Source organism: Nicotiana tabacum, chromosome 3 (genome assembly GCF_000715075.1).
Source record: "Nicotiana tabacum cultivar K326 chromosome 3, ASM71507v2, whole genome shotgun sequence".
NCBI classification, from domain to species: domain Eukaryota; kingdom Viridiplantae; phylum Streptophyta; class Magnoliopsida; order Solanales; family Solanaceae; genus Nicotiana; species Nicotiana tabacum.
In genome coordinates, this window is record NC_134082.1 from 97,622,866 (window position 1) to 97,645,990 (window position 23,125).

A 23,125-nucleotide genomic window follows, 5' to 3' on the forward strand; every position below is an offset into this window, starting at 1 on the left:
GCCAAACAATAATCTCTCTAACAAGTCTTGGCAGATCCAGACGAGCGAAAAGTAGCAAAATTGACCCCATTGATCTCCACTATCCCCATGTTCCTGAGAACCTCATGACAGCTGTCCAGATAATCCTAGGGATCCTCAGAAGATGCACCGCTGAAAGTAGTAGTGAAGAGTTAGGCAAAGCCTATCCAACCTCCGCAAAGCCTCCGAAGATATAGCTGATCTAACACCGGTCTGTGTTGTTGTTTGGCGGAAGAAGCGGTACGTGACCTCGCCATTCACGAAAGGACAGGAGTAGATGTTTCAATTTAGCATTGAGAGGACAAAATCGCACGACAGGAAAAAATAGATGTGAAGTTTTTCCTAACTCTGTAGCCTTTGGGGGATAAATACAGACGTCTCTGTATCGATCTCTTAGACTCTACTAAGCTTGTTTGTGAACTGTAAGACCTATTTAACCTAGAGCTCTGATATCAACTTGTCACGACCCGAATTTCCCACCCTCGGGAGTCGTGATGCTGCCTACTAATGTGAGCTAGGCAAGCCGATTGTTTGAACACATTTCCTTTTTCCAATTTATATTCCTTAACAATTATAAAGCAATAAAGTGTAAATAGCGGAAATTACAATAAGTGGAAGAAAGCAATAAATTATCTGAATATGTGTCTAATACAACTGTTTGAGCATCGACTACCCAGAACTAGTGTCACAGTTTGACATACGGTCTAAGAGTACTACACATACAGGTTGAAAGAAATAAATACAACATTGTCTCTGGAAATACATGAAAGAAACATGAATAGTACATAGAATGAGACGTCAAGGCCTGAGAACGCCTGTAGGACTACCTCGGGTCGCTTGATGAACCAGAATCAGCAATCTTACTACGGTCCGAAGTCTACAACATTTGGGTCTGGACAAAAGAGTGTAGAGTGTAGTATCAGCATAACCGACCCCATGTGCTGGTAAGTGCCTAGATTAACCTCGGCGAAGTAGTGATGAGGCTAGGACCAGACTACCAAATAAACTGTGCAATTTAACTATATACAGTGAAAAAGAAGAACAGTAATATATAGTCAAGTATGGGAGGGAAACATGTTGCGGGGAAACACCGAATAATAACAGAAGAATAACAAATAATTATGAGGATCACCATAGTTCAATCGAAAATAGGAAGGGGAAATCATGTTGCGGGGTACAACAAGTATCAATTAGAAACCAGCAATTAAATGTAGAGAAATCGTAACTCAATTATTAATAAAAATCAGGAAATCAAAGACAAGTTCACGGCATCACCCTTCGTGCTTTAACACTCTCTCACCAAAACAATACACGGCATCACCCTTTGTGCTTTAACACTCCCTCACCAAAACAATACATGGCATCACCCTTCGTGTTTTACACTCTTCCTCACCCAAGTAACAAATCACAAGGCAAATGGGGTAAGGGAATCTATAACATCGAAATAAAATCAAGTAACAATAGAAAAATCACTAAGTAAACGTAAAGGACAACACAACTCAATTATCAGCAAGAAACAGGAAAATCAAGGACAAGTGCATGGCATCACCCTTCGTGCTTTTAATCTCGTCCTCACCATAAGAATCAACATAAACTGCACGGCATCACCCTTCGTGCTTTTACTCTCATCCTCACCATAAAATCAATATGATTGGCATAGAATGGTACATCGTGTGGCACGGCATCACCCTTCGTGCTTTACACTCTTTCGTCACAAATCATGCACGGCATCACCCTTCGTGCTTTAACACTCTTCCTCACCCAAATAACAATCACAAACAATAGGGAAATGGAATAAATGAAACTACAGTAAGAATCCCGGCAAGGGAACAATAGTTCAACAATCAAGTCCCGACAAGGGAACAACATCAAAGAAGCATCAACATCCTAGCTAGGGAGATAACATCAAAACAATAAATTCTCGGCAAGGGAGATAATATAATGATTCTCTTCTCTTTTTCACTTTTACTTCACAACTCACTTCACAACCTTGAGTCAATGCTCTAAAAGTTTCAATTTCCACTTATACTTTCACATTTCATTGTACAACTTGAGCCAACGCTCCTCAATGTTCAAATGTCACCACTACTTCCACAAACTTTGCACAACAATAGAAATCATCATTAAAGCATGAATAATACAACAAAGCCATAATAATCACAAAATAAGACTGACGAGCATACTTGACACCAACGTATAGATACTCGTCACCATGCCTATACGTCGTACTCGACAAATACCACATAGCAAATAGGACTCGACTCTTAATCACTCAAGCTAAGGTTAGACCAAACACTTACCTCGATGCCACGAACACAATTCACGTCTCAACTATAGCTTTACCTCTTGATTCCACCACCAGTTCGCTCGTATCTAGCCACAAGTTACTTAATTAAATCAATAAATGCTAAATGAATCAACTCCAATGCATGAAAATGAGTTTTCCAAAGTTTTACCCAAAAAGGCAAAAATCTCCCCCGGGCCCACAGGGTCAAAACCCGAGGTTCGAACCAAAACCCAATTACCTATTCCCCCACGAACTCAAATATATAATTTATTTTGAAATCGGACCTCAAATCGAGGTCCAAATCCCCAATTTTTGAAAAACCTAGGTTCTACCCAAAACACTCAATTTCCTCCATGAAAATCATTGATTTTGAGTTGAAATCATGTGAAAAGATGTTAATAATTGAAGGAAATGAGTTAAAATTGACTTACAATCGATTTGGAAGAAGAGTTGTCTTTGAAAAATCGCCCAAGAGATTTTTGGTTTTGAAAGAGTGTGAAAAATGGGAGATTTTCGGCTAAGTATAAAAATTGCAGGTTGCAGATATGGGAATTGCGACCAGGGTTCGCAATTGTGAACCCTGACCTCTGATATACACGCATTCGCGAAGGGGTTCTCGCATTTGCGAGTGAGAAATGCGAAGGATATGTCGCATTTGCGATGACTGGCTAAAAGGGGAAGTATCGCATTTGCGATAGAATCCTCACAATTGCGAGGTAGGCTGGCCTAGGCTTCTTTCACATTTACGACATACCTCTCGCATTTACAATCTTGCATTTGTGAGCCAAGCTTTGCAAATGCGAAGCCTGCAGGCCTGCAATGCAACAACTGAAAGTCTGCAATTCACCAAGTCCAAAATCCACCCCGTGGCCTATCCAAAACTCACCCGAGCCCTTCGAGTTCCAAACCAAACATGCACACCCATCTAAAAATATCATACAGACTCGCTCGTGCATTCAAATCACTAAAACAACATAAACAACTATGAATTTAGCATCAAAATCATGAAATCTTCTTAAGAACTTTAAATTTCCAATTTTCTAAAAAATGATCCGATTCACGTCGTTTCAAGTCTGTTTCTTACAAAATTTCACAAACTTATCTTACATAACATATAAGACCTGTACCGGGCACCAAAATCAAAATACGGGCCCAATACCATCAAGTTTTAATCACAATTCATTTCCAAATCTCATAAATAATTTCAGAAAATAATTTTCTTTGAAAATTCATTTCCCGGGCTTGAGACCTCGGAATTCGATTCCGGGCATACACCCAAGTCCCATATTTTTCTACGAACCTTACGGGACCGTCCAATCATGGGTCCGAGTCCGTTTACCCAAAAGGTTGACCGAAGTCAACTTAAACTCATTTTAAATGCAAAATTCATCATTTTTCATAGATTTTTACAAATGGCTTTCCGGCTACGTGCTCGAACAGCGAACGCAAATTGAGGTGATGTCGAAAGAGGTTTTTAAGGCCTCGGAATGCAGAATTTACTTTTAAAACAAGTGATGACCTTTTGGATTATCGCAAAGTCACTACAGCTCATTTTCAACTTGCTACATGCAAATCCTTAAACTTACACAAGAAATGCATTCGAATTTTACAACAAACACTACACTAAGTGAATTAATACATTATGCAGTTGAGTCCAGCCCTTTTTTCTTCTTCATGTTTTGAAAATTTCAAGTGCATGTGAATCTATACATCAAATCATGAGATGGACACCTCTTCTGGCTTCGTTTCAACTACAAACACTCGATCTAAACTGACGAAAATAACTATATTTTAAACTGCAGAACAAGTAACAAATCTACTCATGAATAGCACGAATAACTATAGAAACATGCTAGTTTTACACATTGAAAGAGGGAGAGAGCATTCCAAATTCACTCAAACTCGCTAAACCATCATTGAAAAGCAGTTATCGACACAACTGAATGATTAACTATTACGAGAAGCATTCATCTATACCACAAACATTCATATGATAACAGGAACTTCATAATATTATAGCATTTAACAGTCATTTCATTTTTCGAAGCATAAATTGATACCTGGAAAAACAGCAGTGACAAACAAGAAAATAAGAATCTAAATTTGACAAGCACAACTAGAAATGGGATGAGCTTGACAGAAACAGCAGCAAACAAACAGAGAAGGTAGCTCAACCAGATTTGAACTCAGAACTTGGAAAACGACTGTGAGATAATGAAACAAACTAGGAAGCCTTTAGTTTTTTTGTTTCTGAAATCCCAGAGTTGGTTTTTCAGAAGTTTTCTTTTATAAAAAAAAATGAAGAACAGTGAACTCTCATAAATCAGTGTAAAATCAGTAAAAAATTTGAACTTTAGAGAGTTTTCGTGTGTAAAAATCTGTCTATCCCCTAAAATAAGTGTGTGAGTGAGACTTATATAGAGTGAGAGTGTGCTAAGGGATAAGGGAAGGTACAACCCCTAAAAATAAGGAAAATAGCATCTTTCTTTAACCAATTTGTGTACAGTTGTCCCTTTTTATCAGATATTATCGATATCAGCATCTTTTCTTAACCAATTGGGATAGTTGTCCCTATTCTAGAAACTTTTTTTATTCTTATCTGAAATTCCCCCCTAATCTTATTTTTCAATTGGCCCCCTTAAGTTCTATTTGTTACCCTTCTCACCCCCAAACCTTTTTTTGCATTGAACTTAAAGCCCCACAATTTTATAAACCAAACCTACTAAAAAGCAAAACTCTGTGGCAGATGAAATGATTAGAATGTGGAATCAAAACCTATACCATTAACTATGTATGGGACTAATCCATAACAAACAGAATTAATAACCATCCCTTAATCATGCTAATTAATTGTCTTTAAACACATAGTTAGGTAATTAACTAAATAGGAATGCAAAACTATAAAGAACTATACTATTCTGATTAATCTTAAATCAAACAAAACAGAGATACTAAAAAAACAAGGTTCAGAACAGACAAAAATAGAAAGAAAACAGAAAGAAATAAAAAATAAGAAATAAAAATAAAAACAAAACAAAGTGAAGGCATGATAGATTGATACTATTGAAAATGAACTAATTTGGAAAATTACATACAAATTAACCTACACTACTAACATATTAACAGAGGGAAGAGATACCTAAGTGCTCCAATGGATTGTGAGAAGAAAAAGGATTTCCGGCAAGACGGAGAAATTGCCACACACACACACTGGCCGGATTTCTCCATACGAGACAGTGCTGGTATGCAACAAATATCTCTTGCTGGCCCGATAAAGAAGCGAGGCAAGGTGGGGATGAACTACGCAATCCAGAGGAGCTTGACCAAGGTTTTGTGGCAATGAAATCAACAAAATCGTGCAATTGTCAATAGAAGTCGACTGATGTAGGTTTCGATCCCAAATGAGCCAAAATAAGGACAAATCAAACAAAAGGAAAACTTTAGGGTTTTTACGATTTCTAAATTTGGAATTCATGGAGTTTAGGCAATTTTTTTGGGAAAATTATTGAGGGATTTGACTGAGGGGAGGATGGAGGCTGTAGGGTATTAGTTTGGGGTTATCTGGTGATGTGCCACCGCCGTGGGCGATTTTCGGCGGTGGTTTAAGGCTAAGGGTGAGAGAGGGAGTCGAAGGAATCTGGGCTGGTCTTTAGGGTTTGGGGGTAGCTGGATTCGGACACTAATAAGGGATGGAATGGTTAGTTCTCAGCCGTTAGATCATAATTGATCAACGGCTGGGGTCGCTTGAGTGTACTGGTGGGGCTGGACCAGGTAGGAGGTTGGGTTGGGGCAATCTTTGGTGATTTGGGCTATTAAAATTATTTTTTAGACTCAGACTCTATTGAAGACCTTAATTCCTTTCCTTTTTTTTTCTTTTCTTTTTCCTTACTTTAAATCATACTCAAATTAATAAGACCTAAATTAAATTCTAATTTATATCTAATTTTTAGAATTTAATTTAATATTCTATTTCTACATTAAAATAATTAATTAACTTAAACTGATGAAAGGAAAGTACTAATTTTAAAACTAAAAGTTAAATATGTAAAAATAACTATTATTTTGTGATTTTTATTTGATAATGCAATTAACTCATGTAATTAAATCCTAAATGCAATTAAGACCTAAAATGCTATGCATGAAATATTTTAGACATTTTTGGTATTTTTCTCATGATTTTAAAACGTTAAATATGCAACTAAATGCAAACAACAATTAACAAAAAAATTCCTAAAAATTCTACAGAAATTAAAAATAATTAGAAAATCCTATTTTTGTGAATTTGTAGGAGTATTTTTAGTCGGGCAAAAATCACGTTCTTACACTAAGTTGTCTAGGGTTTGGTATTTGTTAGTTTATTTAATTCATGTCTAATTAGGATTCATAGTCGAAATCATATGGGAATAGGTTTTCTAGATTCTAGTCAAATTTGGTTTATAATATTATAAATAGGGGTGCTACTATATATTTTCAATTGTAGAGAGGTAACTATGATGTAGAGAGATTCAAGAGTTTATGAGTTGTGAAAAAGGCTCCTACCACATTTCTATTCCTAATTTAATAAATTTCTTCTATATAGTCTTTATTAAATTTTTTACTTGTGCCTAAATTCTTTTTCGGGTTCATTCAATCATTTAAACCTTGATCTGTCTATAGTCCAAGCTAGCTCAAGCAAATACGCGTGATTTGTCCTTATTACTCTTTATTTTATTTTATTTCTAATCTTTATTCGTTTTGTATTCTATTATCATGTTCGATCTAATGTTTTATGATGTCAAATATCTAACCAATACATCACCAGATGAGGAGTACTGATACAGGGATCACGTCGAACATAACGGTGAAAGACACCAAGAGGATCTTGGCAATCACTCAAGTGGAAATACAGTGCGAAGGCTTGATGATCCGCGCAACAACTGTAATCTGAGCATCTCATTAGGAGCATTAATCTGGCTTATACTACACTACCTATTCAAAAAAATTGCTTAACTAATCAAATGAAATTCACTATATACAGTGAGATATTTTCATAAAATTGCTCACTATATGAGGATGTTGAGGTGGATGTGCGGGCACACTATAATGGATAAGATTAGGAATGATGAATTAATGATATTCAGGAGAAGATGCATGTGGCTCCCATTGATGACAAGATTGGGGAAGCGAGACTCAGATGGTTCGGACATGTTCAGAGGAGAAGCCCAGATGCGCTGGTAAGGAGATATGAGCAGTTGGTTGTGGAGGGTAAGAGAAGAGGTAGAGGGCAGCCTAAGAAGTATTGGGGAGAGGTGATCAGGCAGGATATGGCGAGGCTTCAGATTTCCAAGGATATGACACTAGATAGGGAGATGTGGAGGTCGAGTATTAGGGTTGTAGGTTAGGAGGTAGTTTGAGTCTTTCCTTACTTTGTACCATTGTGAGACCAGTCTGATAAGGTTTTTGTCTAAGATAGTTAGTGGCAATGTTGTGTCTTAGTATTTCACTTTTCAGCGTAGGAACTATTTACTAGCTATCGTTTTTGCTTTGCATCTTTCTTCTGAATTTCATTTTCCTGTTTTTCACATGATTTCTTTTCTGATACTAATATTGTCTCATTTTTGTCTTTTGTTTTCTTGAGCTGAGGGTCTTTCGAAAATAGCCTCTCTACTCTTTCGGAGTAGGAGTAAGGTCTGTGTACACACTACACTCCCCAAACCCCAGTAATGAAATTTTACTGGGTTGTTATTGTTGTTGCTCACTATATAGTAATATGGCAGCCCTGTAAAATGCAGAGATGCATTTATAATTTAGTGCCTCAATTCATTTCCCCCAACAAAGCCTGAAACTTGATTAAGTATTAAGAAGGTCAAGAAAATTAATAGGGCACAAACATCGAAATTTAAGCGCTTAAAAAGGTTTTCCAATAACCTTTTTAAGATTTTTCGAAGGAATAGAAGATGATTATGGGATAATTGATCAACCTCACTCTCCGCCATTGTTGAGCTTCAATTTTCAGGAACGAGCTTCAGATCTACACGATTACAACAATTGTCGCTCTGATACTATGTCAATTTACAAGATTCAAGAGGTGAAGACCGCCAATTCTCAGTAAATTGTATGTGATTTGTAGAGAGAGAGAGAGTTAGAGAGAAGGAAGAGGGAAACTCGTATTTTTCATTTTTAGCTAACACTGTCAGAGCATTAACTGCTCATTTTAACAAACTAACTTCTCACTTTCTCCTATACTATAATTTCATCCTCTAAGTCTCACTAATTACATATAGGTCCCTATCTTCTTAGTAGGGTCTTTTATCACAAAAGCCTAAAACTTGATTAAGTATTAAGAAGGCCAAGAAAATTAATAAATTGAAATTTAAGCACTTAAAAAGGTTTTCCAATAACCCTCATATATAGTCTTCACCAAATCCAGTATATATAACAGTCATAAAATAGAGACGGCTCTGTGCCTGCTCGATCTATTACTTCCTTTAAGGTTATTGCAAGGACTTAATGCCACAAGAGGCGGAGCCAGATATGAATTTAAGATTCTAGTTTGTTTAAGTTACTGCGTTCTAAATAATGAATTTCTTAAAACAAATACAAAATTTGGACCAAATTTACCTATTCGATTAATTTGATAAGTAGGTCACCAAATACTGATCACTATGTTTCTGTAGTGTTAACATCAGATTTCTCCATGTTAACGTGCATCAGATTTCTCCTTCACCTACCTTAATGAGGATTTCGCTTTTATCTTTATTTCCTTATTGAGACTAAATTGAGGTTGTCTTTCAGTTACTTGTTCGATCATGTTCACTATCAGTTGGTGAGGATCATGTTTATCGATTGGACTTTTTTAGTAAGCAAATAAAAAAGCGAAAAATTAAATAATATTATGAATAGAATTCTATTTAGAGTGAATGTCTATCTTGTAGAGAGTTTTACTTTGTGGCTAAGTCATTTTTTCCCTATAAATAGAAGGGTCTTACCCCATTGTAAATCATCCCAAAATTCAACAAGAATTTTCTCTCTCTTTCTCTGCAATATTGTTCTTCTACTTTTATTGTTTTATAACACGTTATCAGCACGAGACTCTACCGTCTCAAGAAGATTAAGGTACAACTTTTCTCCTCTTTTAATTATGACTGATATTATGAAAAAAAAGTTCGTTGCCCTTGAAATTTCTAGCAAGAACTATATGACATGGGTGTTGGATGCTGAAATCCATTTAGATGCAATGGGTCTTGGAGACGTCATTAAAGACAAAACTAAAGCATCCACCCAAGACTGTGCTAAGGCCTTGATTTTCTTGCGTCATCACCTTGATGAAGGGTTGAAAATAGAATATCTCATAGTCAAAGATCCACTTGTTTTGTGGAATGGCTTAAAGGAAAGATATGACAACTTAAAGTTGGTCACTCTTCCACAAGCACGATATGATTGGGCTCATCTGAGGCTCCAAGACTTTAAGTCTGTTTCTGAATATAATTCTGCAATGTTCAGAATTACTTCTAAATTGAAACTCTGTGGAGATACTATCACTGATTATGATATGCTTGAAAAAACGTTCACAACGTTTCATGCCTCCAATATGGTCTTGCAACAGCAATACAGAGAGAAAGGTTTCAAGAAGTACTCTGAGTTGATTTCTCTTCTCCTTGTGGCTGAGCGAAATAACGACTTGCTCATGAGAAATCACGAAAATCGACCCACTGGGTCTACACCATTGCCTGAAGTGGATGAGGTGTATTCCCATTATGCTAAGCGTGGAAAAGGTCGTGACTCTATTCGTGGTCATGGTCGTGGTCGTGGTCGTGGCCGTGGTCGTAGACAAGGAAGATTTTTTCCTGGTGTTAATCACCCCCCAAAGAAAAATAATCACCAAAAGTGGAAAGGAAAAGATGAGAAGCCAAAGGCAAATAGTTCAGAAACTGAATGTTATCGTTGCGGTGGAAAAGGGCATTGGGCAAATATTTGTCGTGTACCAAGACATTTGGTTGAGCTTTATCAAGCATCTCTAAAGAATAAAGGCCCTGAAGCCAATTTTGTCTCTAACAATGATTTTGACATCGCTCACTTGGATGCGGCAGATTTCTTTGAGCACCCTGATGGAAAAATAGACCACTTGATCGGTGATGGATCTTTGGTTAAAGAAGATTGAGTAGTTGATTTTATTTTTATTTTGCTTATTTGTATTAGTTAGTGAATAGACATCATGTAATGATAATTCTTTACATGAGTAGTAGTCATTAGTATCAATTCATATTTTTTATTTTATGGAATAGTGTTAGTATTCATTTTAAACAATGTTTCAATTTTCTTAACTTTCAAAGATTAATATATTTTTTTTTATTAAAGTAACGTTATGATTTGCAAATAACCAAGAGGTTATGTGAAGGCTACTTAAATTTTTTTTTCAAGGAAATTCAAATCTTTATTTTTTTCGCAACTGACATGCTAAGTTGCTAATTGTACGGAAAAATTTCAGCATCACACAAAAGGCACATGTTCATGTGAACCATTACAGTTTCTTTCCTAAACAAAACTTGGTTATGTCACAAACACCAATACGGATTTTCGCTCAATCAATTAATCATAATTCATTCCTAAATTAGCGTATGCCAGTTTGATTAAATCTGACACATTAATTGAACAAGTCAATGAGTATATTTTTTGATCCAATTTCGTCTGCATTTTCCTATTGTGCAAGACTATTAAGTCATTCAATGAAAGGCATAATTATATTATTTTTTGCTATGTAATTATTCGTATCATAAACAAAGTTTGCTCGAAATTGCATTATAAGTCATTATTGAGTTATTGACTTCACTTTTCCTTTATCTTTGAAAATACTTATATTTATTCATATATATTTTTTGTATGTCAACCTATGGGAAGCAAATATGAATATTCCACAAAGCAAACTTTGATCAAAGTTCAATTGTAAAAATATTTGTTTAATTGATTCATGTACGACACATACAATATTCAAAGAGAAGAAATATTTCTCTTATTTAAGTATGTGTAAGGCAGATGTTACTACAATTTCTGGTAGTAGTAAATTAATTGAGGGCTCTGGGAGAGCTACTATAGCCCTGCCTAAGGGAACAATACTTATTATAGAGAATGCAATGTTCTCCTCCAAGTCCAAGAGGAACTTGTTGAGTTTTAAAAATATCCGTCGAAATGGATATCATATTGAGACAATAGATGAGAATAATCTTGAATATCTCATCATTACCAAGAATGTCTCTGGCCAAAAGAGGGTTATTGAGAAGTTTCCATCTTTATCTTGTGGCCTGTATTGGACAAGAATTAGTGCAAGTGAGGCACATTCTACCGTAAACCAAAAGGTTACTGATTCCAATACTTTTGTACTTTGGCATGATCGATTGGGACATCCTGGATCAATTATGATGAGACGAATTATAGAAAACTCAAAAGGGCATTCATTACAGAATTTAAAGATTCTTTTAAATGATGAATTTTCTTGCACTTCTTGTTATCAAGGCAAGTTAATTATTAGACCATCACCAACAAAGGTTAGAATTGAGTCCCCTGCATTTTTGGAACGTATACAAGGGGACATTTGTGGACCTATTCACCCACCTAGTGGGTCGTTTAGATATTTTATGGTCTTAATAGACGCATCTTCTAGATGGTCTCATGTGTGTCATTGTCATCTCGCAACCTCGCATTTGCAAAATTAATGGCACAAATAATTCGATTACGGGCACAATTTCCCGATAATCCAATTAAGTCTATTAGACTTGATAATGCTGCTGATTTTTCATCCCAAGCATTTAATGATTATTTCTTATCAATTGGGATAAAAGTGGAACATAATGTAGCTCATGTTCACACTCAAAATGGTCTTGCAGAGTCTTTAATTAAACGTCTGCAATTGATAGCAAGACCGTTACTCATGAAAACGAGGCTGCCCACTTCTGTTTGGGGTCACGCCATTTTGCATGCAGCAATGCTAGTTCGTCTCAGACCGATAAATTATCATAAATATTCCTCGTTGCAATTAGTTTTGGGTCATGAACTAATATATCCCATTTAAGAATTTTTGGATGCGCAGTATATGTGCCTGTAGCACCGCCATATCGCACCAAAATGGGTCCGCAAAGAAGGTTAGGAATATATGTTGGGTTTTGAATTGCCCTCCATTATTCGCTATCTTGAAATATTAACGAAGGATTTATTCACTGCTCGATTTGCAGACTGTCGATTCGATGAGACACTTTTCCCAAAATTAGGGGGAGAAGTTGGTGAAACCAAACGGAAATTTTTGTGGAAAAATCCATCATTATCTCATCTTGATCCACGTGCCTCTATTTGTAAAAAAGAGGTGCAAATGATTATCCATTTGCAGAGAATAGCAAATCAAATGCCAGATGCATTTACGGATTTGAAAAGGATAACAAAATCACATATCCCTGCATAGAATGTTCCAATCCGTATTGATGTCCCTGTTGGACAATCTTCTAGTGTCATAGCTAATGAGTCAAAAGCACGCCTAAAACATGGTAGACCATTAGGTTCTAAGGATCGAAATCATAGAAAAAGGAAAACAAATGATCAAAATGACACTACGAAAGAATCTTACGAAGAAATCCACGATTTAATAAATTCTGAGATTCATGAGGAAACCACTGAGCCCGAGACTCAAGAAAATAAGGAACTATCAATAAATCCAATCGATATTGAGACAAATTTGAATCGATTGGATATAGTGGTGGATTATGTCTTTGCATATAATGTTGCATCTAGCATTATGCAAGAAAGTGAGGATCTTGGACCTCAATCTGTTGGAGAATGTCGACAAAGACTTGATTGGCCAAAATGGCAAGAAGCAATCCAATCAGAATTGAATTCACTTGCAAAACGTGAAGTTTTTGGGCTTGTAGTCCAAACACCTAATGGTGTTAAGCATGTTGGCTATAAATGGATTTTTGTACGCAAGAGAAATGAGAAAAATGAGGTACAAAGATATAAGGCACGCCTTGTTGCACAAGGATTTTTACAAAGGCCTGGTGTCGATTATGAAGAGACATATTCACTCGTTATGGATGCTATAACGTTTCGTTATCTCATTAGTTTTGCTGTCCATGAAAAGCTTGACATGCATTTAATGAATGTGGTTACTGCCTACCTTTATGGCTCACTTGATAATAAGATATACATGAAAATTCCCGAGGGATTCAAAATGCCTAAAGCAAATAATTCAAAGTCCCGGAAAATATTTTCAATCAAATTGCAAAGATCATTGTATGGTCTAAAGCAATCAGGACGAATGTGGTATAATCGTCTTAGTGAGTATTTATTAAAGGAAGGCTATATAAATGATGTCATTTGCCCATGTGTTTTTATAAAGAAAACAACAGCGGAATTTGTTTTACTTACCGTATATGTTGATGACATAAACCTTATTGGAACTCCTATAGAACTCCAAAAGGCAATTGATTATTTAAAGAAGAAATTCGAGATGAAAGATCTAGGAAAGACAAAATTATGTCTTGGTTTGCAAATTGAACATTTGGCAAACAGAATTTTTGTTCATCAATCTGCCTACATAAAAAGGGTATTGAAATGGTTTTATATGGATGGAGCACATCCATTAAGTACTCTGATAGTTGTTCGATCACTTGATGTGAATAAGGATCCATTCCGGCCTCAAGAAGAGAATGAAGAGTTACTTGGTCCTCAAGTATCATATCTTAGTACAATTGGTGCACTAATGTATCTTGCTAATACTACAAGGCCCGACATAACTTTTTCAGTTAATATCTTAGCAAGATATAGCTCTGCTTCTACAAAGAGACATTGGAATGGAATCAATCACATATTGCGGTATCTAAAAGGGACTACCGGTATGGGCTTATTTTATGGCAATAATTGCAGTCCTGATCTTGTTGGTTATGCTAATGCTGGGTATTTATCTGACCCACACAAGGTTAGATCTCAAACAGGTTATGTGTTTACCTGTGGAGGCACTGCCATATCTTGGCGATCGAGTAAGCAATCAATTGTGGCTACTTCATCTAATCATGCCGAGATAATTGTTATTGATGAAGCAAGTCGAGAGTGTATGTGGTTGAGGTCTATAATACATCTTATTCGAGACAAATGTGGTTTGAAATGTGACAAGTTACCCACAATTTTGTATGAAGATAATGCAACATGTATAGCTCAATTGAAGGGAGGATTCATAAAAGGAGATAGAACAAAGCACATTTCACCAAAGTTATTTTTCACACATCATCTTCAAAAGAATGGTGATATCACTGTGCAACAGATTCGTTCAAGTGATAATATGGCTGATTTGTTCACAAAATCTCTACCAACATCAACCTTCAAGAAACTAGTGTACAAGATCGGGATGCGAAGGCTCAAAGATGTGAATTGATGCTCTCATCAGGGGGAGTTAATGCGCGTTGCACTCTTTTTCCCTTACAAGGTTTTGTCCCACTGAGTTTCCCTTGCAAGGGTTTTAACGAGGCAACCAAAAGGCGTATTATTAAACATGTGTACTCTTTTTTCTTTTCTAGAATTTTTTTTCCCATTGGGTTTTATTTTAGTTAAGGTTTTACTGAGGCACATTACTTGTCGAGTAGACATTCAAGGGGGAGTGTTATGAATAGAATTCTATTTAGAGTGAATGTCTATCTTGTAGAGAGTTTTACTTTATGGCTAAGTCATTTTTCATATAAATAGAGGGGTCTTATCCCATTGTAAATCATCCCAAAATTCAATAAGAATTTTCTCTCTCTTTCTCTGCAATATTGTTCTTCTGCTTTTATTATTTTATAACAAACAAAATATTGTCCAAACTTAGAAAACGTTACGTCTTTAACTTGGGATTGATTTTGTCAAGAAAGATTTTATAATAGGGAAAATTTATCCTATAAACTGTTTCCAGAGTGAAACTTATTTGCTCATAGTTAGATAAGTAGGAAAAGAAATATTATATATTTAAAATATTGCTTAGCCAGTATTCGCATGGATACTAAATGTAAGGAAGATTTAAAAGTTGATTTTGTTAAATATCAGAAAGTCTCATTTAAACAGGAGTGAAGGATGAAATTAAAAGAGATGACATATTATTTTGAAGGAGTTGTAAATGGTTTGGTAATAACTAGCTGAAGCCATGAAAGTGCCACCAAATTGAAAAAAAAATGAACATCATGAAGAGGGTGGCCTTTTACTCTACAATCAATTTGATTAATACATCATTAATTCATTAATGGTCCATCCTCCTGTTCTAATAAAATATTGTTGATTAATTTGTAGACGTAAACCCTGGTTGATAAAGACAAGTTTGCCTTGCTTTATTATCCCAATTTTTTAATCTGCCATACTATGTGTATTCACTTTGATTGAGAAATCTACTTACTCAAAACTTATTTAAACTTTGGTTGAGAAGTTAATACAAGTATCCCCAATGATAGTTAATCATGAAATAATTCCAAAAAATTTCTCTTCTTACACTTGTTTATGCGATTAAAGGGCTATCTTATGTAATTACCCTACTTAATTCGTAGAAATTAGGATGTTCTTCAACTGTACGTTACTAAGAGCAAAATTGAATATATGGAAGTTAATCTTAGTACAAAATGAAAATGATCATATATTTCATTAACTATTCAAAGTTTCAAAATTTAACACAATGTTATATAATATGAGATGGATATGAAATCAAACTGATGCAACCAACAATTTGATCAAATATCAGAGTGGGAACCGGGGAGGACTCAAATCTGCAAAAGTACATCAAACTTGAGGAAATTAAAATTGTGAAAAGGGAAAAGATATGATCACAGAGCATTTATTACTGATATGTAATCACACTTGAATTAAGTACCTTACATTTTCTTTCATCTTCTTAATTATTCATCTGCTACACAATTTCTAGCTATCAATTATTCCATTATTTACGTACAAATTACATTTCCTTCTGCAGCTAGAACCAGGAGTTTCTGTAACATCAAGATCCTCAGGCTTCAGCCAGCTTCAATTGAAATAATAAAGAAGTTGAGCTAAAGTCAGCTCAATGTTGGCTAAACCAAATGAAATTCCAGGGCACATTCTTCTTCCTCCTCCAAATGGTAAATACTCAAACTCTTGTCCTATAAATTCCATATTATTTCTACTATCATTGAACCTCTCTGATACAAAGCTCTCAGCATCTTCCCAAAACTCAACATCTCTATTAATTGCCCATGCATTTACAATTACCTTTGTTTTTATGGGAATTTATATCATATCCATTAATTACACATTGCTCCCTGCATTCTCTTGGAAGTAACAAAGGAAGTGGGGGATTTAACCTTAGAGTTTCTTTAATTTCTAACTTTAGATATCTCACTTCTTTTAAATCAGTGTCTGTTACTCTTCTTTTTCCCTTGAGAATTTGTCTCAATTCTATTTGTGCCTTTTCCATAACTTTGGGATTTCTCATCATTTCTACCATTGCCAAATCAAGAACGGTTGCTGAAGTCTCAGTCCCGGCTAAAAACATGTCCTGCATGCAATTATTACTACTTGCAACTTATAAATTATAGGTAACTCATCAAATGAATATCTTGTAACTTTGACCTACATAAATACTCCAACGATTTCAAATTATGTGATGGTGTTTGATTCAACATATAATAGATTAAGAAAAATAACTTTTGAAGTCTATGATCTTAAACCTTCCATGAAATTTACGTGGCTATAAAAGAATGCAATTAAAAATAAAATAAGAAAGTTAAAATTATATTATTTTCAAATATAGAATGCGTCATTTTTTTAACGAATAAAAAAAAATGACACATAAAATGGAATAGAGAAGTACTTTATGGTTTATCCAAAGGACTTCTAGTAGTAGTAATGATGATCATCAGTTCTTTTAGTAAATGTTTTCAAAAATATTGATAATGGGCTTCTATTAATAGAGTTTAAGTTCTATGATTAATGGGATAAAAAATATTTACACAATTAGGTCATTTTATTCGGTAATTATATGTATTTATCTATCTATCTATATTATTATAAAAGCACGAATGTTAAAACGCTAAATGTTGAACGACAAAAATATCCTCAAAATATTGTCCGACTTTTATACCCTTCACAATTGAATTATTTCTTCAAAAAAAAAATTGGAATATGGGATAAAACTGTAACATCGACTGCCTAAAATATAGGAGGTTGAAACCAACTAATGCTAAAATTTTAAAACCATAAAATAACGTGAATAAAGTTATAGTGCCTAAAATATAGGAGTTTGTTACCAACTAATAATAAAACTTCTTAAATTTCATTGGGGAAAAAAACTTAAGCCATAACGTAATATTCCAATGCCATCCTAACAATATCTAAAACAAACAAAAAAATAGAGTAAGTTTAAATGTGGAGAATACATAATTAGCAGCCTATTTTTTTCGGCTTCAAAATTAAGAGGTAGTCTTTAATTATAATTCTTTTTTCTGTTGTTTATACCAAAAACATTTATAAATTTATGTTGGATTAAACAAAAATATGAGTATATTATTATAATTAGGCCATTACTTCCTTTTCCCCCTAAAGACGTAAGGCTTCAAAATCAAGAGGTAGTCTTTAATTGTAATTCTATTTTCTATTGTTTATATCAAAATAGTCTATAGATTTATGTAGGATTAAACAAAAATATGAGTAAATTATTATGATTATGCCATTAATTCCTTTTCCCCTAAAGATATATCCTTCTAATTCAAATATTTAGTGACTTTTTACATATTCTTCATTTTGTTTTAATCGATTATGAAATTCACACATATTTAGTAACAAGTAATTTTAGAATATATATGCAAGTGAAAGTTTATTACTTTTGATGTTTGACACAAGGTATTTCGTGCATCGCACGAACATAGAGACTAGTACTATATTAAATGCAAGACCCTATCGAAATATCGTTCGCCTTTTTTTACTCTTTGTAACTACATTGGATATACTTGTAATTGTAATCATCTAACTTTTTTTGGCCAACATCAAAAACCGTTGCGTTCTTCCTTTTAGGTTTAGAATTCTATTCTTGCCTTACATTTTATTTTCCTTTGGTTTTGTTTCCATTAGTTTTAGGATTCTTGAATTTTTGTTTCCTTTACTTTTAGGATTCTTTGGATTCTTCACTTTTAATATGGTATTGTCTTTTTTCTATTATTTTTTTGTATCGGTTTAAGATGCATTTTTTATTGTCTCTTTTGTGTAGGTTTAGGATTTAATTTAATATTGGTTTATCAATCATAGTTTATGGTAACATTGTGTCTCGCTTTATTTATGTTTAGGATTCAATTTAAGTTTCTAAAATTTTAGAATTAAAACAGTTAAAATAAGGAGGAGCTAATCACTTTTATAAAGAAGTCATTATTCTATATTCTTTATTATAAACTGTTTATAGTATCAACGTACGTATAGGTAAATTTGCTTGTGAATTTAGGTAAAATTTTCTACCTTGTTTTATATTCTTGAAGTTATGTAATCATGGTCATTAATGCATTATTGATATACATTTACATATTGAAAGTTTATCAATTGTGATTTTATTTACAATGTCCTATATATGATTATTGGTTTAAAGTTGACTCATATACAAATGTTGTACAAGTTCTTTGGATCGTCACATATGTCACATGGTTAAATTTCATAACTCATATAAATTGAAAATTTTATTAATTTAAGATTATTTGCACTTTGTGTTTGATAGTTTTAATTACTAATTGTTATGCTACCTCAAGTTGTTCATATTTTGTAAGAAAAATTTAGATTTAAATATCTCTTTTAATTGACTATATAATACATATCACAATATCAAAAATTGTATTCTTAAAGAATAGTCCTTGGCAATTGATGATCTTGCATCTACCCAAAATTTCAACAGTTTTTATTGATTCAGGTAAATAATTCTCCTTATTGATCTCTTAAATAATATTTTATTTTGTATTGTGATGTCTAATTTATTACATTATGAAAGTTATATGGCTTTTTTGCAGTTTAGCAATGATATTTTTTTTTTTACTATTTAAGCTTTGAGATTGAGATATTTCTTAATATCAATTTACTTAAATATATACTAAGATAACTACTTCAGCTTTATTTGATATTTACGCTACTATTAAAAATTTAAATTTATTGTGCTTAAATTTATGCTTAATCAATGAGGTGTGTTCTTGTATATGTGAACAAAAACATAGTAATCCTCAATTTTATATGATATTGCTCTATGTATGATCTCCAAATAAATTCATAAATGTAGAAAGTCAAAATTTTCGATTTACACACCAACAAGAAATAATTTATGTTCGTCAATATTAGTGATGATGGATTGTAGTTCTCCATAAAAAATTGCAACATCAGAGGATTCTAACTAGGTTAGAAGGGGTGACAAGGTAAAAAATGTCTAAATTAATAGTTTAGTAGTAGGCGTATTCTGGTTGGATTAACATACGTCAGTACATAATTTTTTTTAATATGTTAAATCCTTATTAGTGGTTCTAAGTATTTCTTTTAAATCTTTCTTTAAATAATTTTTTTAAAATTTTTTTAAATATTGTATATAAAGAGATATTAGGTAAGATACAACAGCATAACTGTTATTAAATCATAAAATATATTATTTATAATTATAAATGCTATATCACTACCTGAACTAATCGAAGTGCTGACGTTTGCAGGTTCAGACATTAACATAACATGTATTACCCCCCCCCTCCCCCGCGGGGGGTGGTTGCAGGTTCAGAAGATATCCAATATATTTGAATTCACCTATTACATCAATGTAAATGCACTCATTTTTCATTTCAGTTGCATGTTGAATTTATTTGGACGTTAACTGCTATTATACATAGTTCGTTCTCGTCATATACAATTTTCTTACTAATAGACGCGTTTTACACGTGCAACGCACGTATCGTAAAATTAGTATTTTTCAATAAGCATGAACTAGTTATCTGGTAAAATAATAAATAACTTGCTATCATATTTTAAAAATTAAAACATATTTATTTCAGTGTGTATTATTTAAATCTCTATTAATAATCAGCATACACGTACCCTTTGGTAGGGGAGAAATTCAAAAATAGTTAGATTTACAACTGGTCGTTCAAAAATAACCATGTTTCAAAAGTAATCGAAATTTAGTCACTTTTCATGTAAGATAAATCTGAGCGAAAATATTATTCAAAACCCGGAAAATACGCCAGTATATTATACTGGAGTTCCAGCATAAGTATGCTTGAACTCCAGCATATTATACTGGAGTTCCAGGATAAGTATGTTAGAACTCCAGCATAATATGATGGAGTTCCAGCATAAGTACACAAGAATTCCAGCATAATATACTGGAGTTCCAGCAAGTATAATTGTCCAGTCTAATATACTGGAGTTTGGAGCACCGGTGCTCCAGTCTCCAGTATATTATACTGGAGTCAGCAAAGTATACCGGCCCAGCATAATATGCTGGAGTTCATACACAGGTGCACCGAACTCCAGTATATTATGCTGGATCTGTCTTTGTTGCAGCAAAATAGTGATTATTTTTCATTGGCTTCGTAAACGCTGGCTACTTTTGAATGACCGGTCCGAAAACTAGCTATACCGTGCTATTTTTACTTTGGTAGCCGAAATTCAGATAAAATGCAGCCATTTCAAGAATGAATAATAATACGACTTATTTACAATGGACTAATGTAAAAAAATAAAAAGAAACTAAAGACATCTCACCAATATGACTGGATGCTTTGATATTGTCTGCGGTGAAAGGTAATTCAAGAGTGTCACTTTCTTGGAGTCTTAAATATAGCAAATTCACTAAATCTTCTTTTCTAATTGATTCTTCTTCACCATCCTTTTTCATGCTTACTAATTGCAGCTTCTCCTTGTGCTCTTCAATTATCATGTCAAGTTTTTTGTGAAGCTTCATTAATTTTGCTTTTGTCCCAGTAATAGCATGCAAAAATTTGAGTGAAGGAAACACTTCACTTATATCCAAACCTGTTACCATTAAAGACGCTTCCTTTATCAAAGACATAAAATATGCTGATCCATCTTTTCTCCTCTTCCCAAATGCTGCACTACAAATTACAGCATTCGTAAGAGCATACATCTTTTCTGTAAGGTTAATAGTATATCCAGATTTTGATTTCACATATTCAACAAGGTTGAATGCTTCTTCTTCCCTTATAGAGGCAAATGATTGTACATTCTTGGCACTCAAGAGTTCAAACGTGCACAACTTACGCATTTGTCTCCAATAATTTCCATAGGGTGCAAAAGCAATATCCGAATAGTTGTAACACAAAATCTTGACACTTAAAAGCTCAGGCCGATTATTGAATGCGATGTCTTGAACTTTTAATACCTCTTTGGCTGCTTGAGGAGTCGAAATAACTATCGTAGAGATTTTACCGAGTTGCAGGTGCATTAACGTCCGGTGCTTTTGGCTAAATCTCTGAGTATGGTGAGGTAATAAGCTTATTAAATGGTGAATGTTACCTAGGAGAGGTAATTTCCATGGACCTGGAGGCAAGTTTAGAGTAGGTTTTTTTGCTAATTTCTTAAATAACTTCACACTCAGAAGGAAAAGTAAAGAGCAAGAGCAAGAGAATAAAGTTGTAGCTCCATATTATTATTGGAGGAGGAAATAGCAGATATATCCTTTGGAGAATGATTGCTACTCTTTTTGTAAGCAACTTTTTGTTTATTTAATTTCTTGAACACACGTTTCCTTTGAAGTTTGATTTCGATAACCAAATATATTTATGTACACTCTTTTATATTATTTAGGATTCAGTGAAACTTACCCCGATAGAATTTAAGGGTCCACCAAACTCTATAGATCAGTTTCAATAGAACACACGCACACTGCAGTAAGTAAATAACAAAAAGAATTTTACGTGGAAAATTCTCAGCTCAACGGGATTAAAACCCATGACATACCCTTGTAGGATTTCAACTTCACTACTGAGCAACTTTTAGACTACAACCTATGCAACCTAGGAATTAACCTCTTAGTCCCTCACTAACTTGTAATACTCTATTACAAGTCACTTCGTAATAACTCTATTACAAAGACTTTACAACTCGACTAACTCTAGCCAAGAATCAAACACAAAGGTTTAAGATTTACAAAGGGTTTCCTACATAATACTTCTAAACAAGCTAAGTAGGGATTACAATTGAAGACTATTATAAAGTTACAACTCAACTAAGGACATACAATGACTTGTTGCAGGGAACTGGTCCGTGGTAGTGTTGTTCTTTGTTCTTGATGCACTTGAGAATTATTTTCTGATGATCAATGACCATGAAAATGCTTGAGTAAATTCTCTAAGTGTTCAAGTGATGTATTTTACCTTCCTTGATGTTAATAATATATTTGTGACATCACTTGGGATGATGTAAGCAAAGTAGGTAAAAGACATTCCCCATAAGGTTAGTTGTTGCACTGTTTTTGTACTGTAGCGTGTGCAGGCAACAACTTTACAACTGGGCAGTTGACTTATGCAGTTTCCTCGGGAAACGATAGATATTTGTTCCCTCTGCTTTTCCTCTGACTTTGAGGAGTTGAAGCATATCCCAAGTTGGAATCTTTTGATCTTAAGGTCTTGAGAATATGTAAGAGGTTCCTTATCTGGTTCTTGACAGTAAGTTTGTTATTTTATCAAAACATAAAATAAGGTACTTGTAACCTATCAATTTTTTCCTTTTTGATAATGACAAACTTATAATTAAAAATCCTAAAAATACCCACACAGAACCAGACAGTGAACCAGAAAGACCTTAAGTTTTCCCCTGAATCTATATTCCCCTTATTATTCA

General features: G+C 34.0%; 1 protein-coding gene and 1 long non-coding RNA gene across 2 annotated transcripts; both read right to left on the reverse strand.

Moving 5' to 3' along the window:
* Positions 1-632: 632 nt before the first annotated feature.
* Positions 633-6,098, reverse strand: LOC107769900 (uncharacterized). The gene is made up of 2 exons (XR_001644502.2): positions 5,445-6,098; positions 633-910 (listed from the first exon to the last, which is right to left on the reverse strand). It is a non-coding gene; the product is annotated as an uncharacterized LOC107769900 (long non-coding RNA).
* A 10,202-nt stretch (positions 6,099-16,300) lies between these two features.
* Positions 16,301-21,548, reverse strand: LOC107771148 (cytochrome P450 71D8-like). The gene is made up of 3 exons (XM_016590473.2): positions 21,029-21,548; positions 16,656-16,798; positions 16,301-16,525 (listed from the first exon to the last, which is right to left on the reverse strand). The coding sequence occupies exons 1-3, from the start codon at positions 21,546-21,548 to the stop codon at positions 16,301-16,303; spliced, it is 888 nt and encodes a 295-aa protein (XP_016445959.2).
* Positions 21,549-23,125: the final 1,577 nt, after the last annotated feature.